Genomic DNA, 21,187 nt, shown 5'->3' on the forward strand with positions numbered 1-21,187 from the left:
TGGTAATAGATTTTTTATTTTATTTTTTTACAGAGACAGAGAGAAAGTCAGAGAGAGGGATAGACAGGGACAGACAGACAGGAACGAAGAGAGATGAGAAGCATCAATCATCAGTTTTTCATTGCAACACCTTAGTTGTTCACTGATTGCTTTCTCATATGTGCCTTGACCACGAGCCTTCAGCAGACCGAGTAACCCCTTGCTCGAGCCAGTGACCTTGGGTCCAAGCTGGTGAGCTTTTGCTTAAAACAGTTCAGCCCGTGCTCAAGCTGGCGACCTCGGGGTCTCGAACCTGGATCCTTCCGTATCCCAGTCCAACAGTCTATCCACTGTGCCATTGCCTGGTCAGGAGACACTGGTAATAGTTTTAAAAACTCCCAGGTTATTCCAATGTGAAGCCACATTTGAAAACCACTCCTTCTATGCTTCTCCATCTATTCCAAGGGTTGGAAAACCATAGCCTACAGACCAAACCTGGCCAGCTGTTTCTGAACGGTCTAAGAACTAAGAATGATTATTATATTTTTAAATGGTTGAAAAAAAAATCAAAAGAATAATATTTTATCATGACATGTAAAAATTATATCAATTTCAGATTTCAGTGTCTATTTTAAATGTTTTTTTTTTTATTGGAGCGTGGCCATATCCACATATTTGTGTATTGTCTATGGCTGCTTTCAAGCTACAATTGCAGAGTTAAGTAGTTGCAACATAGATTATAGGGTCTCCTCAACCCCAAAACATTTTATGTAGCCATTTATAGAAAAGGTTTGCCTGAAACACCCCTCACATACTAAATTAAACATCCAACTGGAGGCTGGGGTGCAGGAATTTGCAAAATTTTAATAAATCCCCAATATCATTTTGAAAAAAAGAAACCCACTCTTACAGTGGAGTTCTTCATGCTTACCTCATAAAGGATGCAAATATAAGCAATAACTAAATGCTTTGTCCCACTTACTATACAGTCGACTGCAAGGTAAACAAGTATATGAAAGTAATGAAAGAATAATGATACTTGCGTGCTTTTCCAAGATTAAGTACTTAAACACTGGTTTATATTTTTCTTCTCCATAGTTTGTAAAGTCCATAGTTAGAAATGGGATGTCTTGAATGATACTACAAATTCATCACTGAGTTTCCTATTTCTCCTCATTTCAGAATGCTACTTTTAAATTACTTGGGCAAAATCGGGCCAAAAACTCCTCTGAAGGCAGCTGCAACTTTTTCAGTTGGCTGGAATACTTTTGCGTGCTCAGAGTCATTGGAGAAACCACTGAATTGGCTGCTTTTTAATTATTATTTGACAACTTGCCTCCAGTCTTCAGTTAATAAGTGAGTCATCTTTAAAACCCAGTATCTACAAAATTTTTGGATTACATATGCCAACAATAAAAACTTTTAAAGCAAAGCATGGTGTATATATATATTTATGTTACATTACATGCATTTACTACTCCACCAGAAATTCTTTGTATTAGAAATGTATGCAAAAGTAAAAGATATTAAGTGTATTAAGTGTAAACTGAAAATATAGATAAAAGTTCTAATGTTTTCTTTCTGTACCCCAGTGGATTATCCTGTACAACCCCCTACAGTAGGGAAGCACTTTGAAGATCATTGTTTGTCACTGTTCTAAATTATTCTAAAACATTCCACATATACGTGAAATCATATGGTATTTGTCTTTCTCTGACTGGCTTATTTCACTTAGCATAATAATCTCCAGGTCCATCCATGCTCTTGCAAAAGGTAAGAGTTTCTTCTTTTTTACTGCCAAGTAGTATTCCATTGTATAAATGCACCAAAGCTTTTTTTTTTTTTTTTTTAACAGAGACAGAGAGAGAGTCAGAGAGAGGGACAGACAGACAGGAACGGAGAGAGATGAGAAGCATCAATCATTAGTTTTTCGTTGCGACACCTTAGTTGTTAATTGATTGCTTTCTCATACGTGCCTTGACCGTGGGGCTACAGCAGACCGAGTAACCCCTTGCTCTAGCCAGCGACCGTGGGTCCAAGCTGGTGAGCCTTGCTCAAACCAGATAAGCCCGCACTCAAGCTGGTGACCTTGGGGTCTCAAACCTGGGTCCTCCGCATCCCAGTTCGACGCTCTATCCACTGCGCCACCACCTGGTCAGGCCCAAAGCTTTTTTTTTATCTACTCATATATTGATAGTCACTTGAGCTGCTAATGAACAAAATAGAAACAGACTCATAGATAGAACAGACTGACAGCTGTCAGAGGGGATGGAGGTTGAGGAGTGGGTGAAAAAGGTGAAGGGAATAAATAAAGACACAAAAGCTCATAGACACACACCAGTATGGTGATTCAGGTGGGAAAAGGGGGTGGGGGAGGTAGAGGAGGGTAAAGAGGGGTAAATGGTGATGGAAGCAGACTTAACACAGGGTGCAGTATACTGATGATGTGTTATAGAATTGTACACCTGAAACCCAGGTAATTTTATTAACCAATGTCACCCCAGTAAACTCAATTTAAAAAATATGTTCTCAAAGACTAAAAACATTAGTGTTGAGTGTGTTGAGTAACATTGAAAGCTATTTCCCTGGGTTTTCTACTTGTTGCTGATATTATCAGTACCTAATTCTCTCCTAGGTGGTAGAGAATGTATTATGTGTTTTCAGTACTGAAGGGTATGTTTTCTTAAGTATGTGCTTACAACCATAGTATGTTTTAGAGATTTAGAAGAATGCAGTTCACTTGAATATTCTCAGAACTACCTCCTCACTCCATGCTTAACATTATCAAAATACTGTCTTTGAATTATTTGGGGGGGGGGGAATTGTTTATGTATCTTCTAACAGTTAAACATATGGTAGCAAAGAACATAGATATGTTTCTGTATATTTTTTGATGACTTACCATGCTTTTTTTTTTTAAAGTTTATTTGAGCCATGGGATGGGAGAGAGAAAGGGAGGAGAGAAATGAGAAGTATCAACTCATAGTTGTGTCACTTTAGTTGTTCATTGATTGCTTCTCATACATGCCTTGATAGGGGTGGCAAGGGGGCTGCAGTGGCTCAAGCTGAGCCAGTGACCCCTTGCTCAAGCCAGTGACCTTTGAGCTCAAGCCAGTGACCTTGGGATCATGTTGATAATGCCACACTCAAGCTAGCAACTTCAGGGTTTCAAACCTGGGTCCTCAGTGTCCCAGGTCAATGCTCTACCCACTGCACCACCAGTGTCAAGCTACCGTGCATTTTTAAATAAATTGACAAATATAAATATAAACTCCAAATAAAAGTTAGTTAAGTCTGGCCTGTGATGGCACAGTGGATAGAACCTTGACCTGGAGCACTGAGGTTGCTGGTTTGAAACCCTGGGCTTGCCCAATCAAGGCACATATGAATAGCAATCAATGAACAACTAAAGTGAAGTAACTATGAGTTGAAATTTGTCATCCCCCTTCAATAAAATCAATAAATAAAAATTTTTAAAAGTCAAGCCCTGGCCAGTTGGCTCAGTGATAGAGCGTTAGCTTGACATGTGGAAGTACCAGGTTCAATTCCCAGGCAGAGCACACAGGAGAGACAATCATCTGCTTCTCCACCCCTCCCCTTCTCTCTCTATCTCTCTCTCTCACTTCTCCTCCTGCAGCCATAGCTCGAGCACATCGGCCCCAGGTGCTGAGAATGGCTTTATGGAGCCTCCACCTCAGGTGCTAAAATTAGCTCAGTTGTGAACATAGCCCCAAATGGGCAGAGCATCAGCCCCACACAGGGGCTGCCAGGTGGATCCTCGTCAGGGCACATATGGGAGTCTGTCTCTGTATCTCCCCTAATCTCACTTAAAAAAAGTCTTTGGGACAAATATCAATGTATTCCTGCTATGTCTGATTAAGTAACTATTTATTGAGTACCAACTTAGTACTCTGTGCTGGGCCTTAGTTATGTATTATTATGTATTTTAGATGTATGAGATGGGAATGACCTTACGTTTTTACTTTTGAAATTCTTATGTTCCAGGCACCGGCATATGTTTGTAAAACAAATAGACATGGATCATGTTATGAAGGTAGGAGAAAAACTTTATGTAATACTTTTCTATTCTCTTTTGATCCCAAGAGAAGTTATAACCTGTTTTGGTTTTCCAGGCTAAATCCATCAGAGAATTTGATAAACGATTCACTTCAGTCATGTTTGGATACCGAACAATTGAAGATTATTATACTGATGCCAGTCCAAATCGTAGACTGAAATCAGTAGGGATTCCGGTGCTGTGTCTGAATTCTGTGGATGACGTTTTTTCACCCAGTCATGGTAAAATTCACATCTTTATATACATTTTCACATGAGTTAACTGTTTTAAAATATTGTTCTTTTTAACAAAATACAGTAATAAATAAAATATTAGTCTTATAATGGTTTCCACCATGACAAACAAAAAATACATACTCATAATTTAGTAACTAAATGTATCAGATCACTTTAAATGTTGTCATACACCCTTATCTAGGTGAGTGTGAGAACAAATTATGACTTTCAATATTTTGCTTGTTCTCATTTTTATAACCTTTTCTTATCAAATATACTATTCTTTGGACAGTGTATATTACAGTCTCTTTGCTTCAAGAGTACATTGTCATCACTTGCCTGTTTTTTCCTGAGGTTCTTTCCTATACAGAAAGCTTTGGAACATCTCTCCCCTTTTAACCTGGAAGAGAACTTGAGACTTTATAACATGGTGTTCTTGAATATCTTAATGAGTATAGTACATTTAGATGCTAAAGTCATATTTGAAGGAAACAGTGTTTTTTTCTCTAGCTACTATATATAAGAAAATTATACCCAAATTATCTTCCTTGCTTTCTTAATTCAAGAAGCATGGAATTTGGTAGCAATGATATATATCCAATATATATGCATATGTTCATACATTGAAACAATATAAGATGATTAGAAGTACAGTAATCATACTATTCTAAGATTCAGTAGACTTGACCTCTAAGTTTTTCAATGATATTTCACAAAGCTTTTTATATTTTTCTCGCTGTTTTCCCCTAAATACTTTTAAAACATTTCTCCCAATTACTTTATTTTAAAAATTCTTCTGACTACAAACAACACATATGTATTGTCAAATTTTTAAAGAATTCCCCAAAGTATGTTAAAAAAATCATCTATCATCTCTCCAGGGGATAATATTTTGTTGTGTGATTTATGATTAATCACAGATAACATCAGATGACTGGAACCTTTGGCCTTTGACCACGAATCAGAAAATGAAACTGTAAACTTTATTATCAGTTGAATTACATGGTAATTGTTTAACCTATAGCATGGAATTAAGGAAGTCTGGTATTTCTCCATCTATTTTTATATTTCACCAACCCTTCTCCTACCAACAAAAATTTTCCAGCATTTAACCTGACCCATCTGATTGAAGTTTAAACTCATTATGTCCTATTCTTTCCCAAGCCCTTAAAACAGTCTCGCAACATTGAAATAGTGGACAATTGTCTGCATTCTGAGAAGGAAGGCAGCCAGCGTCTTTCACATGACTCAATGTGGACAGCCTTTTGTTCTTCTGATGTGACTGTAACTTTCAATGTTAGAAATTTCTGAGTGTATTCAGAATGTAAAGTTGGGGCTCTTCATAATGCCATTACAAGCAAATGATGCATCCTAAATCTAAGCCCTAATGAAAGGTGAAAAAGAAAAACAAAAATAGTATCTGCAATTTCTCTTGCCTCTTCCCTGAAGCTCTCACACCTGATCCCAAGATAGATGTTCATTTTTAGGTATGGTTTGCTAAGGATGTCAGTGTAGGGCCCCTTGTAGACAAAAACTTAACTTGCTAGGCCTTGATTTAGGAGTATTATGAGAGGTCAAATTTAAAGCAAAGCATTATCTTCCAAACAGACAATTTTAGGCACAGCTGTAGCTCTCTCTTAGAAGGGCTCATTTCTCCTTACAATATGACAGCTTCTTTGCTTTCCTTAGAAGGGTGCGGGGTGGGGAGATCTGACCTTTAGTTAGCTCATTTACCTCTAGGACTCTGTCCAAGACATAAAAGTCTAATTATTGCATCAACCATGTTATCTTGGTTAGAGGGATAAGATTTAGCATACCTAAAATCAAAACACTTTTCATGCCAGGTTGGGATCTGCTGTAGATCTTAACTCTAAATATTTTCAGTGTTTGAACTCTAAGCAGGGGCGGTGGCAGGGACAGCTTTAATTCATATCCTTTAAAGCAGTGATTTTCAACCTTTTTTGAGCCGCAGCACATTTTTTACATTTACAAAATCCTGGGGCACACCACCTACCAAAATGACACAAAATGACACTCTAACACAGTACATATTATACATATAGTTAATAATATAGTTTCTAGCCCTGGCCGGTTGGCTCAGCGGTAAAGCGTCGGCCTGGCGTGCGGGGGACCCGGGTTCGATTCCCGGCCAGGGCACATAGGAGAAGCGCCCATTTGCTTCTCCACCCCCCTCCTTCCTCTCTGTCTCTCTCTTCCCCTCCCGCAGCCAAGGCTCCATTGGAGCAAAGATGGCCCGGGCGCTGGGGATGGCTCCTTGGCCTCTGCCCCAGGCGCTAGAGTGGCTCTGGTCGCAGCAGAGCGACGCCCTGGAGGGGCAGAGCATCGCCCCCTGGTGGGCAGAGCGTGGCCCCTGGTGGGCGTGCCGGGTGGATCCCGGTTGGGCGCATGCGGGAGTCTGTCTGTCTCTCCCCATTTCCAGCTTCAGAAAAATACAAAAAAAATATATATATATATATATATATTTATATATGTATATGTATTTATACTCACTTAGTGTGAAACCTGGGCCTGTTTCAATGAACACAAAAGGGATATCCTGGCAGGAATGGTAGAAAGACACACACGAAGCTCTTCCTCAACAGTTCTCAGTCTCTCTCTGTTTTTAGTTTTTATCGCAGTCAAGCTTGAGAAGCTCAGCTCACATAGATATGTGGTTGAAAACGGGAGCAATGTCAAAATAGCTTTGTTGGCCAGAATGGGGAACTCCTTGGCAACAGATAACCAAAAACTGTCCAAAGGAAGATCAGCAAACTTTAGCTTTAAAGTTAGATAACATTGTGATGCATTGTATATCACCCTCTGCGGGGGCCTCTTTTAAAAAGAAAAAGGTCAAATATCTATATACACCATCAGGATAGACATAACCAGCTGAGGCCGAGGCTTCATCTAGTGGTGGCAACATTTACCTCCAGTCCTGACCAGGATTAGAAATCGGGACCATGGGAGGATTCATGGTCCTTCAACTACTTGCCGCGGCCACACAATGACAAGTGCGCGGCAGCCCGAGCAGGGACCTTCCTGGGTGTGGATGAGAGGCGGCCTACTATTGGTTCATCTCTAGTGGTCAGGATGAATCCTAGAAGGTGATTGGTCAGTGAGTGTTCCCTGTGCCTCCACTTTTCCTGTCGCTGATAGCTGGAGGGATTGTGAGGGGAATGTTTATGTTCGGATGGAGGCGGCTGGCGGTGGGTCAGATAAATAGTCTCTGTGGGCCTTAGTTTGGGGACCCATGTTTAATTTCCCCACGGCACACCTGACCATGTCTCACGGCACACTGGTTGAAAAACACTGCTTTAAAGTTTTCACTCAGGATAGATTTTGTAGAGCATATAAAAAGACTCATTACTGGTTAATTATTTAATACAGCAACTCTATTTTCAAAATAAAGTTTTTATTTTTACTGACTATAAGTAGAAATTCAGAGAAGGAATATAAAGAAAAAACAATCACCAGTGCTTTTCATCCCTCAAAGATAATTGCTGTTACCACTTAAAGTAGTATTTTATTCCATTCTTTTTGCTATCTATATATGTTTTTACTATATAAATAATATGTATAATTTTTAATCCTTGATACAGTCACCATTTTGCACCAGGAATCTAACCTCATGTAGTTAACCAAAGTTACACATAATGAATTTATAACTCTCACAAAGATATAAGATTAACCGTTTTTCTTTTCTGGTATAATAACTAAGTAGGGATCTTGTAGCTTAATGTAAGTATTTACCATTCCTTGAAATATCTTATTTTAATGTTTCTCACAATCAATAAAGGCTGGGCCTGTTTAAATACTTGGATTGGTTCTTTTGAAAATGATGGCCCAGCCTGACCTGCAGTGGCGCAGTGGATAGAACGTCGACCTGGAACGCTGAGGTCGCTGGTTCAAAACCCGAGGCTTGCCTAGTCAAGGCACATATGGGAGTTGATGCTTCCTACTCTTCCCCCCCCCAAAAAAAATTAAAAAAAATAAAAAATGATGGCCCATTGTAAACGTGAACTGTTCTAAGACTATATACATGGTCATATAAACTAGTCAGATTTATTCCATTAGCCATACTCATTATGAATATTTATTTATTTAATGGTGTTTTGTTTATAATAGTTGGAAATGATAAAGACATATACTTTTTCTTAGTTCCTTATCCAAAAATGGGAAATAATTTTATTTTTTCTTTCTCTTTCCCTCTCTTCCCCACCCCTCCCTTTTGTCCCCCCAAGCTATTCCAATAGAAACTGCGAAGCAGAATCCTAATGTTGCTTTGGTCCTTACTGCTTATGGAGGCCATATTGGTTTTCTGGAGGGTATCTGGCCAAGGCAGTCCACTTACATGGATCGAGTCTTCAAGCAGTTTGTGCAGGCCGTGGTGGAGCACGGACATGAACTCCCTAACATGTAGTTCTTCAGATGCGTTTTGTCTGAACCACCATATCAGGAGCTCTGCGTAGTGCGCACAAATCTTAACTACTCTATATAAAGCAAATAAGCCAGGAAGTGTGACAAGGTCCAGAATGACATGCAAAAACTACTTTTTGGGGAACTAAAACAACTTTGTAGCAAGAAATAAAATATAGATTTAGATTGTAATTTATGTAGATTTTATTTTTACTATGCCTTACCAAGTATGACCTTAAATAAAGTAGTACAAATATGGAATTGCACTTAACCAAAACCATTGTGTAAAAATATTTTAATTCCTCAGGGTTTTAATTTAGGCTAGTATTGTTTTAGATTACTTATTTTACATGATTTAATGATACTTTAATAAGTATTGAGAGATTTTGGTTATTTTATCATAAGTTATAAGTTGGCACATTCCTAAGGTTATTTATACCTATGAAGATAACATGAAATGAAGATAATGAAGATAACATGAAAACTGAAATAAGATAAAATACAATATGCTAAATATTTTATGTATTCTAACTTTAAGAGGCAAATGCAGCAATGTCAGACTAACTTCTATACATGCTCTTTTACTCTGATAATATTAAATTAAGGCTGATTTATATTTTATAATGATTATAGTTTACATGCTTATTTTTAAAATAGTATCTATGCATACATATATATAATTATATTAAAATAAATTCTACCATTTTAAAATGTTTCTTTGTCACTCTTTATCTGCAAAAAAATAATCCCTAGAAAGAATTTATGATAAATTTATTATTGCATTAGTAAGAAATATTAAAATTGTTTTATTCACTGTTTCCAGAATATTGACCTCACACCATGCATATCAATTAAAAATACTTTATGCTACAAGAAATTTATCTAACAATAACTTAAGAATAATGATATGGGCCCTAGTTGGTTAACTCAGTCAGTTAAGAGTGTCACCCGAGGCCCTGGCCGGTTGGCTCAGTGGTAGAATGTCGGCCTGGCGTGCAGGAGTCCCGGGTTTGATTCCGGCCAGGGCACACAGGAGAGGCGCCCATCTGCTTCTCCACCCTTCCCCCTCTCCTTCCTCTCTGTCTCTCTCTTCCCCTCCCGCAGCCAAGGCTCCATTGGAGCAAAGTTGGCCCGGGCGCTGAAAATGGCTCTATGGCCTTTGCCTCAGGTGCTAGAATGGCTCTGGTTGCAACAGAACAACCCCCCAAATGGGCAGAGCATCGCCCCCTGGTGGGCGTGCCGGGTGGATCTCGGTTGGGCGCCCCCTGGAGTCTGTCTGACTGCCTCCCAGTTTCCAACTTCAGAAAAATACAAAAAAAAAAAAAAAAAAAAAAGAGTGTCACCCAAAACAACACAGTTGTGGGTTCGATCCCCAGTCAGGGCACATATTGGAAGCAACCAAGATATGCACAACTGAGTGGAAGAACAAATGCTTTCCTTCCCCCTCTCCTCTCTCTCCTTTTTTCTCTTTGTCTTTCTAAAAATCAGTAAAAACTAAGCCCTGCCCAAATAGCTCAGTTGGTTGGAGCATTATCCCAGAGCATGGAAGGAGGGAGGGAGGGAGGGAGGAGGGAGGAAGGGAGAGAGGGAAGGAGGGAGGAAGGAAGGAAGGAAGGAAGGAAGGAAGGAAGGAAGGAAGGAAAGAAAAGAAAGAAAGAAAGAAGAAAGAAAGAAAGAAAGAAAGAAAGAAAGAAAGAAAGAAAGAAAGAAAGAAAGAAAAAGAAAGAAAGAAAGAGAAAAGAGAGGAAGGCAGGAAGGAAAGAAGGAAGGGAGGGAGGGATAAAGGGAGAAAAAGAGAAAGAAAAAGAAAGAAAGGAAGAAGGAAGGGAGGGAGGGAGGAAGGAAGGAGAGGGAGGGAGGAAGGGAGGGAGGGAGGAAGGAAGGGAGGGAGAAAGGAAGGAGAGGGAGGGAGGAAGGGGGAGGGAGGGAGGAAGGAAGGAGGGAGGGAGGGAGGAGGGGGAAGGGAGGAAGGAGGGAAGGAAGGAGGGAGGGAGGAGGAAGGAAGGGAAGGGAGAGAAGGGAGGGAAGGAAGGAGGGAGGGAAGGAAGGAGGGAAGGAAGGAAGGAAGGGAGGAAGGAAGGAGAAGGAGGGAGGAAGGGAGAAAGGAAGGAGAGGGGGGGAGGAATGGAGGGAGAAAGGAGGAGGGAGGGAGGGAGGAAGGAAGGAGGGGGAGGGGAAAGGGGGGAGGGAGGAAAGAAGGAGAGGGAGGGAGGAAGGAAAGAGAGGGAGGAAGGGAGAAAGGAAGGAGAGGGAGGGAGGAAGGGAAGGAAGAAGGGGGAGAGAGGGAGGAAGGAAGGAGGGAGGGAGGGTGAGGGGGAAGGGAGGAAGGAGGAAGGGAGGGAAGGGAGGGAAGGAAGGAGGGAGGGAAAGGAGGGAAGGAAGGAAGGGAGGAAGGGAGGAAGGGAGGAAGGGAGGAAAGGAAGGAAATTATCTTACATCACAGGAAGTCTTCAGGCCAGGGTTGGTGTAGGGGTTTACCAGTGTCATTGAAGACTTAGGCTTTTTCTATTTTCACTCCATCTCTTAGCAGGATGACTAGCTATCTCCACACAGGATGGCTGCTGCATCTTCAGACATCACATTTGTGTTTAGAGAAGTAAAGGAACCAGACACATCTGCTCCTTTGGGAAAGTCAAAGCTTTGCCAGAAGATTTGCCCTTATATCCTTTAGCCAGAAGTGTGTCACATGGCTACCCTGGTTGAGTAAGAGGCTGGGAAATCAAATATGTAGCTTCTCCAATTGTGGAGGCAGGCCAAGGAGAGGGGTTTGCCAATGCTGGTTGGGCTAGCCAGCCAATAAAAATAACTTTCACACCATTCAACATCTTTTCTCTTTTTTACTACTTCAACTTGTTTATAAAACATCTATATTTTGCCTGACCTGTGGTGCTGCAGTAGCTAAAGCGTGCACCCAGAACGCTGAGGTCACTGACTGATTGTGGGCTTGTCAGTGTAGGGTTGCTGACTTGGGGTGGGAGTGGGGGTGGGAATTTTCCACACCATGCCAAAGCTCTCCAGCTTGAGCCCAAAGGTCACTGATATGAGCCCAAGGTCACTGGCTTGAGCAAGGGGACACTGGCTCAGCCCAGGGCAGGGCACATAGAAAAAGCAATCAATGCACAACTAAAATGAAAGCAACTACAAATTGATGCTTCTCAATCTCCCTTTCTACCTCTCTAAAAAAATATTAATTAAAAATTAATTAAAATATGTATATTTTTGCCCCAGGTATCACACACACTAAGAGAACTAGGTAGGGGGAAAAAAGCACAAAATTATTTACTACAAATCCCACCAATTAGAGAGTTCCTACCAGTTTCTGATAGTATTTGTAGACTCCATTATGTCTAAGTTGGTTAGTGCTGATACACCAATGCTTTCTGGTCTGTTCAGCATTTATTCTGATGCAACGTAACAATCACTTTCCGTTTATATGGTTCAGGCAGAGCTGAACTTGTGTTTCAAAGTTATGTTCTAGATTTTAAACAAAATTAAGTCAGGAAAGTTGTTTACCTAGTGGTCAGTGCCAAAACAGGGAAAGCAGTTCCTCACCTCTCTCTACTGCAAAAATTAATTCCAGCTAGATTTAGATAGTTAAAAGGATAAATATAGCCTGACCAGGCAGTGGCGCAGTGGATAGAGCATTGGACTGGGATGCGGAAGACCCAGGTTCGAGACCCCGAGGTCACCAGCTTGAACCCAAGGTCGCTGGCTCCAGCAAGGGGTTATTCGGTCTGCTGAAGACCTGCGGTCAAGGCACATATGAGAAAGCAATCAATGAGCAACTAGGGTGTTGCAACGTGCAATGAAAAAAAAAAACTGATGATTGATGCTTCTCATCTTTCTCCGTTCCTGTCTGTCTGTCCCTGTCTATCCCTCTCTCTGACTCACTCTCTGTCTCTGTAAAAAAAAAAAAAAAAAAAAAAGATAAATATTTTTAAAATTCATAAAACGTATTAGATGAAAGGTTACCTTTTATCATGAAAGATTTCTTTTTCATTTATTGATTTTAGAGAGAAGAAGGGAGAGAGAGAAAAATGACAAAATCATCGATCTCTTTCTCTGTGTGCCCTGACCAGGGATCAAACAGGCAACCTCTGCCATATCAGGATGATGCTCTAACCAACCAAGACAGTCCATAATGACCTCTGACTCCAATTTAGCAACACAGAATGAATTCTAGCCCCCTCCCCTTACCTTATCTGCAACTTCTTTATCCCAGGGAGAAACCCGGCTCTGATTATCTATAATATGTTTATTTCTTTGTTGAACAATACAAATGAAAGTAGATTGCAAATAAATTAGTTTCAGAATTCTTAACCTATACCCCTGTGAAAAACAAATACTACAGTATTTCTTTCTGTGTGCTATTCTTTAAGTCTTAGGACATATACGGATGCCTGATAGGCAGTGGCTCAGTGGATAGAGCGTCAGACTAGGACGCAGAGGACCCAGGTTCAAAACCCCGAGGTTGCCAGTTTGAGCGTGGGCTCATCTGGTTGGAGCACAGGTCATCAGCTTGAACCCAAGGTTGCTGGCTTCAGCAAGGGGTCACTCGGTCTGCTGTAGCCCCCCAGTCAAGGCACATATGAGAAAGCAATCAATGAACAACTAAGGTGCCACAACCGAAGAACTGATACTTCTCATCTCTCTTCCTGTCTGTCCCTATCTGTTCCTCTTTCTCTCTCACTCTGTCTCAGTCACACACACACACACACACACACACACACACACACACACACACACGACATATACTGGTAATATTTAATCAAAACAGTTTTTCAAACTCGCTTGAACAGTTATTCAACTCCTTTCTGGGTGGTTATATGACTCATCTGTATGTAATACAGTTTAGGTTTCTTTGTCACCATCTGCATTCCATCCTCCTCACATCTGGTGGATTTTTAAAATTTATATAAAGTTTGCCTGACCAGGTGGTGGCGCAGTGGATGGAGTGTCGGACTGGAATGCCGAGGACCCAGGTTCGAGTCCCCGAGGTTGCCGGCTTGAGCGCGCGCTCATTTTGTTTGAACAAAGTCTCACTGGCTTGGACCCAAGGTCACTGGCTCAAGTAAGGGGTTGCTCGGTCTGCTGAAGGCCCACGGTCAAGGCACGTATGAGAAAACAATCAATGAACAACTGAGGTGTCGCAATGCGCAACGAAGGGCTGGTGAATTGATGCTTCTCATCTCTCTCCATTCCTGTCTGTCTGTCCCTGTCTATCCCTCTCTCTGACTCTCTCTCTCCATAAAAAAAATAAATAAAAAATAAAAATAAATAAAATTTATATAAAGTTTACTTTTTTATTTTTATTTATTTATTTTTTTGTATTTCTCTGAAGTTGGAAACAGGGAGGCAGTCAGACAGACTCCCGCATGCGCCCGACTGGGATCCACCCAGCATGCCCACCAGGGGGCGATCTGCCCATCTGGGGCGTCGCTCTGCTGCAACCAGAGCCATTCCAGCACCCGAGGCAGAGGCCACAGAGCCATCCTCAGTGCCGGGGCCAACTTTGCTCCAATGGAGCCTTGGCTGCAGGAGGGGAAGAGAGAGACAGAGAGGAAGGAGAGGGGGAGGGGTGGAGAAGCAGATGGGTGCTTCTCCTGTGTGCCCTGGCTGGGAATCGAACCCGAGACTCCCACATGCCAGGCCGACGCTCTGCAACTGATCCAACTGGCCAGGGTTATAAAGTTTACTTTTTTTTTTTGTGTCTTTTTTTTTTTTCCTGAAGCTGGAAATGGGGAGAGACAGTCAGACAGACTCCCCCATGCACCCGACCCGGATCCACCCGGCACGCCCACCAGGGGCGATGCTCTGCCCACCAGGGGGGGATGCTCTGCCCCTCCGGGGCGACGCTCTGCCGCGACCAGAGCCACTCTAGCGCCTAGGGCAGAGGCCAAGGAGCCATCCCCAGCGCCCGGGCCATCTCTGTTCCAATGAAGGCCTGGCTGCGGGAGGGGAAGAGAGAGACAGAGAGGAAGGAGAGGGGGGTGGAGAAGCAAATGGGCGCTTCTCCTATGTGCCCTGGCCGGGAATCAAACCCAGGTCCCCCGCATGCCAGGCCAACGCTCTACCGCTGAGCCAACAGGCCAGGGCCAAAGTTTACTTTTTATGGCAAACAGTTCTATGGATTTAAAAAAAATGTACAGAGTTGGGTGTCCATTACCACAGTTTTATGTGCCATCTGCCTATCACCTGCCTGATTCCCATATGCCACTTATAGAAAACTAGTCCCTCCTCCTCCACAAACCCTGGCAATGATGGCTCTGTTTCCTTCCTTTTACTTTTGCTTTTTCTGGAGTGTTGTATAAATGAAATTATTCATAGTGTAGGCATTTTGGGTCTGGCTTCTTTCTCTTAGCAAAATGCATTTAAAATTTATTTATATTCATATAAAATTCATATATATTCAGTAGTTCCATTCCTTTTTATTTCTGAGTAGTATTCCATTGGATGGATATACCGTACTTTGTTCATCCATTGACTGGTTGAAGCACATCTGGGTTGTTTTACCTTCTCACTGACTATGAATAAAGCCACTATAAACATTTGCATACAGGATTTTGTGTAAGCATTAAGTTTTCATTTCTTTTAAGTAGATGGCAGTGGGATTGCTAGGTAATATGGTAGGTAATGTGTATAACTGTATAAGAAACTCATAAACTATTTTCTTTTTTTTAAATTTTATTTATTTATTTATTTTTTACAGAGACAGTGAGTCAGAGAGAGGGATAGACAGGGACAGACAGACAGATGAGAAGCATCAATCATTAGTTTTTCATTGCGCGTTGCAACACCTTAGTTGTTTGATTGCTTTCTCATATGTGCCTTGACCACGGGCCTTCAGCAGACCGAGTAACCCCTTGCTGGAGCCAGCGACCTTGGGTTCAAGCTGGTGGGCTTTTGCTCAAACCAGATGAGCCCGCGATCAAGCTGGCAACCTCGGGGTCTGGAACCTGGGTCTTCCTCATCCCAGTCTGATGCTCTATCCACTGCGCCACCGCTTGGTCAGGCTGATAAACTATTTTCTAAACTGTACCATAAGCATTAACACCAGGAATTTATGAGCATTCTAGTCATTCTGCATCTTCACAACATTTGGTGTTCCCACTTAAAAAATATTTTTAGACATTCTATTAAGTGTTAGTTAGCTACTGAAAGTAAAAGGGGGTTGGGGGGAGAGTAGTAAAGAGAAACAAATAACCTGACCGGGCGGTGGCGCAGTGGATGGAGTGTTGGACTGGGATGCAGAGGACTCAGGTTCGAGACCCTGAGGTCGCCAGCTTGAGCGCGGGCTCATTTGGTTTGAGCAAAAGCTCACCAGCTTGAACCCAAGATCGCTGGCTCCAGCAAGGGGTTACTCGGTCTGCTGAAGGCCCGTGGTCAAGGCACATATGAGAAAGCAGTCGATGAACAACTAAGGTGTTGCAACACACAATGAAAAACTAATGATTGATGCTTCTCATCTCTCTCTGTTCCTGTCTGTCCCTGATCTATCCCTCTCTCTGACTCACTCTCTGTCTCTGTAATAAATAAATAAATGAAAATTTTTTAAAAAAGAGGAACAAATATATGGTGATGAAAAATGACTTGACTTTGGGTGATGGGCACACAACACAGTCAACAGTTCAAATGCTATATAAAAGTTTACTTGAAACTTGTGTACTCTTATTGATCAATGTCACCCCATTAAATTTAATTTTCTAAATAAAATTTTTAAAGTAAATAAGCTCAAGATAACCAAACTATGTAGAGTCAGTGACCTCAGCATTCTGGGTGCACACTTTATCTACTGCAGCACCACAGGTCAGACAAAATATAGATGTTTTATAAACAAGTTGAAGTAGTAAAAAAGAGAAAAGATGTTGAATGGTGTGAAAGTTATTTTTATTGGCTGGCTAGCCCAACCAGCATTGGCAAACCCCTCTCCTTGGCCTGCCTCCACAATTGGAGAAGCTTACATATTTGATTTCCCAGCCTCTTACTCAACCAGGGTAGCCATGTGACACACTTCTGGCTAAAGGATATAAGGGCAAATGTGAAAGTATTTTTAAAATATCAGAAACAGAGGCAGAGGAAAGTAAGGAATAATTAATTAAAGTATTTTTTAGCCCTGGCCAGTTGGCTCAGTGGTGGGCCCGGCATGTGGATGTCCCCAGTTTGATTCCCAGTCAGGGCATACAGTAGAAGTGCCCATCTGCTTCTCCACCTCTTTCCCTCTCTCTCTCTCTCTCTCTCTCTCTCTCTCTCTCTCTCTCTCTCTCTCTTTCTCTCTTCCTTTTCCACTCTACTGGTTCAAGCATATTGGCCCTGGGCACTGAGGATGGCTCCATGGAGCCTCCACCTCAGATGCTAAAAAAAAAAAAAAATAGCTTGGTTTTGAGCATGGCCCCAGATGGGCAGAGCACCAGCCCCAGCAGAGGTAGCTGGATGGGTCCCAGTCCAGACACATGTGGGAGTCTATCTCTCCTCCTCTTGCTTGGAAAAAGAAGGGGGGAAAAAGTATTTTTTTTTGTATTTTTCCAAAGTTAGAAGCTGGGAGGCAGTCAGACAGACTCCCACATGTGCCCCACTGGGATCGACCCGGCATGCCCACCAGGGGGCGATGTCCTGCCCGTCAGGGGCGTTGCTCCATTGCTGCCGGAGCCATTCTAGTGCCTGAGGTGGAGGCCATGGAGCCATCCTCAGTGCCCGGGCCAACTTTGCTCCAATGGAGCCTTGGTTGCAGGAGGGGAAGATAGAGATAGAGAGAAGGGAGAGGGGGAAGGGGGAAGAAGCAGATGGGCGCTTCTCCTGTGTGCCCTGGCTGGGAATCGAACCTGGAACTTCTGCATGCTGGGCCGATGCCCTACAGCTGAACTAACATACCAGGGCCGTATTTTCTTTTTTCTTTCATTTTTTTATATCCAAGCTGCTGGAAAGAGAAATGGCATCTATAGTTAAATGATACATACCTGACCTGTGGTGGTGCAGAGGATAAAGCCTTGGACCTGGAATGCTGAGTTTGCTGGTTTGAAACCCTGGGCTTGCCTGGTCAAAGCACATTCGAGAAGCAACAACTATTAGTTAATGCTTCCTGCTCCTTCCCCTATCCTTCATCTCTCCCCTCTCCTTAAAGTCAATAAATAAAATCTTTTTAACAAATAATAATAGGCAAGTCAGTCTCCATAAAAAGATAAGAAAATTGGCCTGAGCAGGTGGTGGCGCAGTGGATAGAGCGCTGGACTGGGATGCTGAGGACCCAGGTTCGAGACCCTGAGGTCGCCAGCATGAGCATGGGCTCATCTGGTTTGAGCAAAGCTCACCAGCTTGGACTCAAGGTCACTGGCTCGAGCAAGGGGTTACTCGGTCTGCTGTAGCCCCATGGTCAAGGCACATATGAGAAAGCAATCAATGAACAACTAAGGTGTTGCAATGAAAAACTAATGATTGATGCTTCTCATCTCTCTCCATTTCTGTCTGTCTGTCCCTATCTATCCCTCTCTCTGTCTCTCACTCTGTCTCTGTAAAAAAAAATTTTTTTTAAAAAGATAAGAAAATTGAGTTAATGGTTCAAATATCTGAAACATTTAGTAACAGTAAGGCTAGGTTTAAGCTCATTTTCAACTTTTCCTAATTTCTCACAAACCAATTGGTGGACTTTAATGCTGGGAGTAGGGGGATGAGAGGGTAGCCTTCCATGTATGCAGTCCCTATGCTATCAGATAAAAGTGGAAATACCCAAAGCATTAACAACTAAAGTGGTTTACTACTCTCAAACTCAGGCTAACATATGCTCTGCTGGTAGAATCAGGATAGTGATTACCTTTCTCAAAAGACTAATGAGAAGGAGGGGGCACAAGAGGGCTCTGGTTGCTGTTAATAGTCTGTCTCTTGCTCTGATTACATATGTTCGTACATGGTTTATGTACTTTTCTGTATGTATGTTTACAGAAAAGTCTATCTAAATTTCTGACACTTAAGAATGTTAGGCTGATGAAAAATTTTTGCCAGGGGATAGATCTTCCTTTCTCTATGTCCTTGTCTTCTAATTTATCTTTGGTTTCAGCCAAGAAGGAAAGTTAAATTCTCTTATGTTTTAAGATTTTATTTATTGGTGTTTGCTACACTGAGAAAATAAGTGTTAAATCAAATGACTTTTGTGAAGAAAGTCACAAAACTTTCTAAGAAATAGAAAAAAAGACAACTAACCAAGAAACATTTCAGCATGGCAAAAAAATCCATGTTGTAAATTATTTCCAAATTAATTTATAGGTTCAATGCAATCCCAATAAAAATCTAAATAGAAGACTATACTTTCAGAGATCATTTCTGTAGTTTTTTAACAATCTAAATAGAATTTTTTAAGAAGTCAGTAAAGCAATTTTAAAAGTCATCTACAAGAAGAAACAGAAACAATAATCAAAGTTTTTTTTTTCTTTCTTTTTTTTTAAATATTTTGTTTATTGATTTTTTAGAGAGAGAGGAGTGAGAGAGAGAGAGACAGAGAGAGAGAGAAGGGGGAGGAACAGGAAGCATCAACTCCCATATGTGCCTTGACCAGGCAAGCCCAAGGTTTCGAACCGGCGACCTCAGTGTTCCAGGTCGATGCTTTATCCCACTGCGCCACCACAGGTCAGGCAAAGTATTTTTAAGCCTGGCCTGTGGTGGTGCAGTGGATAGAGTGTCTACCTGGAACACTGAGGTCACCAGTTTGAAATCCTGGGCTTGCTGGGTCAATACATACAACAAGTAATTAATCAATAAACAACTAAAAGTGAAGCAATTATGAGTCTATACTTCTTGCTCCCCATCCCTCTCTCTCCTCTCTCTGTAAAATCAATAAATAATTTTTTTTAAAGTATTTTTAAAAGGAGGGAGATATTGTTCTACAGATATTGAAAGGTGAATCAGGTTGCAATATCTTTAAACAGGTACTGGTACAAATTCTGTCAGATCACTCAAACAGAACAAAGAACTAGAAAGAGACCCTAATTTATATTAGAATTTAAGTAACCAAAAGCTCAGTGAGAAAATGGGCAAAAGATACGGACAAACAATTCACACACAGATAAAGAATACATTAAGAATGTTTAACCTCATTCATGAATGATAGCTTAAACTATGAAATATTTTTAAACTATCAAATTTGCAAAGACTAAAAACAAATTGATTCTGATAACACCATGTATTAGTGACAGTGTAAATAACCAATCATCCTCAAATACTGCTGGGAAATGTATATACAGTGTGTCCGTAAAGTCATGGTGCACTTTTGACTGGTCATAGAAAAGCAACAAAAGATGATAGAAATGTGAAATCTGCACCAGATAAAAGGAAAACCCTCCCAGTTTCCATAGGATGATGTGGCAGCATGTGCGCATGCGCAGATGGTGACGTAACAGCATGTATACAGCGGAGCAGCCCACGGCCATGCCAGTCGAGATGTGGACGGTACAGAGGAAAGTTCAGTGTGTTTTGTGGCTCACTAAATTCGAGTCTGTGACCAAAGTGCAACATGAATATCAGTGCGTTTATAACGAAGCGCCATCACATAGGAATAACATTACTCAGTGGGATAAGCAGTTGAAGGAAACCGGCAGTTTGGTGGAGAAACCCCGTTCTGGTAGGCCATCAGTCAGTGACGAGTCTGTAGAGGCTATACGGGATAGCTACCTAAGGAGCCCTAAAAAATCTGTACGTGAGCCCACATCGAACTGCACTGAATAGGTATGAAACTGGGAGAGTTTTCCTTTTATTTGGTGCAGATTTCACATTTCTATCATCTTTTGTTGCTTTCCTGTGACCGCTCAAAAGTGAATCATGGGCCCTGGCCGGTTGGCTCAGTGGTAGAGTGTCGGCCCGGCATGCAGGAGTCCCGGGTTTGATTCCTAGCCAGGCCACACAGGAGAAGCACCCATCTGCTTCTCCACCCCTCCCCCTCTCCTTCCTCTCTGTCTCTCTCTTCCCCTCCCGCAGCCAGGGCTCCATTGGAGCAAAGTTGGCCCGGGCACTGGGGATGGCTCTATGGCCTCTGTCTCAGGCGCTAGAATGGCTCTGGTTGCAACAGAGCAACGCCCCAGATGGGCATAGCATCGCCCCCTGGTGGGCATGCCAGGTGGATCCCGGTCGGGCGCATGCGGGAGTCTGTCTGACTGCCTCCCCATTTCCAACTTCAGGAAAATACAAAAAAAAAAAGTGCACCATGACTTTACGGACACACTGTATTGGTAGAACTCCTCCAATGTTTTTCATCTATTACACTTCTAGTAATTCATCCTAAAGAAACAGTGGCTTGCATAAAACAACAAAAGCATAAATTATTTAATAAAGCACTGTTTGTAATAACAAGAAATTGGAAACTACAAATGTCCACCCGAGGGTTAAATGATGATTCATTCTCCCAATGAAATAATATTCAACCCTAAGTTAGAAAGACTCTTGCATACTAATACGAGATGCTTTAGTAGGGGAGAAGAGGTATGGAGGAAATAAAAGAAGGATTTAAGAAGCCCTGGCC

At 41.8% G+C, this 21,187-nt stretch overlaps 2 protein-coding genes across 3 annotated transcripts in view; both read left to right on the plus strand.

The window, feature by feature from the left end:
• Window positions 1–9,401, plus strand: part of ABHD3 (abhydrolase domain containing 3, phospholipase) — a 94,454-nt gene extending 85,053 nt beyond the window's left edge. Inside the window, exons 7-10 of the mRNA XM_066352301.1 lie at window positions 1,162–1,335; window positions 3,985–4,033; window positions 4,113–4,278; window positions 8,514–9,401. Coding sequence (XP_066208398.1) covers window positions 1,162–1,335; window positions 3,985–4,033; window positions 4,113–4,278; window positions 8,514–8,692 — 568 coding nt within the window. The 3' untranslated portion in view covers window positions 8,693–9,401. The remainder of the gene's footprint in view (window positions 1–1,161; window positions 1,336–3,984; window positions 4,034–4,112; window positions 4,279–8,513) is intronic.
• ESCO1 (establishment of sister chromatid cohesion N-acetyltransferase 1) overlaps window positions 1–21,187 on the plus strand; it is a 249,260-nt gene that overhangs the window by 90,145 nt on the left and 137,928 nt on the right. The window contains exon 1 of one of the 2 annotated variants that reach the window (XM_066353140.1): window positions 19,197–19,302. The exons of the other annotated variant lie outside the window; for it this stretch is intronic. The gene's annotated coding sequence lies outside the window, so the exon portion shown is untranslated. Of the gene's footprint in view, window positions 1–19,196; window positions 19,303–21,187 lie in introns of those variants that run through there. 2 annotated transcript variants of the gene reach the window in all.

Source organism: Saccopteryx leptura, chromosome 11, assembly GCF_036850995.1.
Source record: "Saccopteryx leptura isolate mSacLep1 chromosome 11, mSacLep1_pri_phased_curated, whole genome shotgun sequence".
Taxonomy (NCBI): domain Eukaryota; kingdom Metazoa; phylum Chordata; class Mammalia; order Chiroptera; family Emballonuridae; genus Saccopteryx; species Saccopteryx leptura.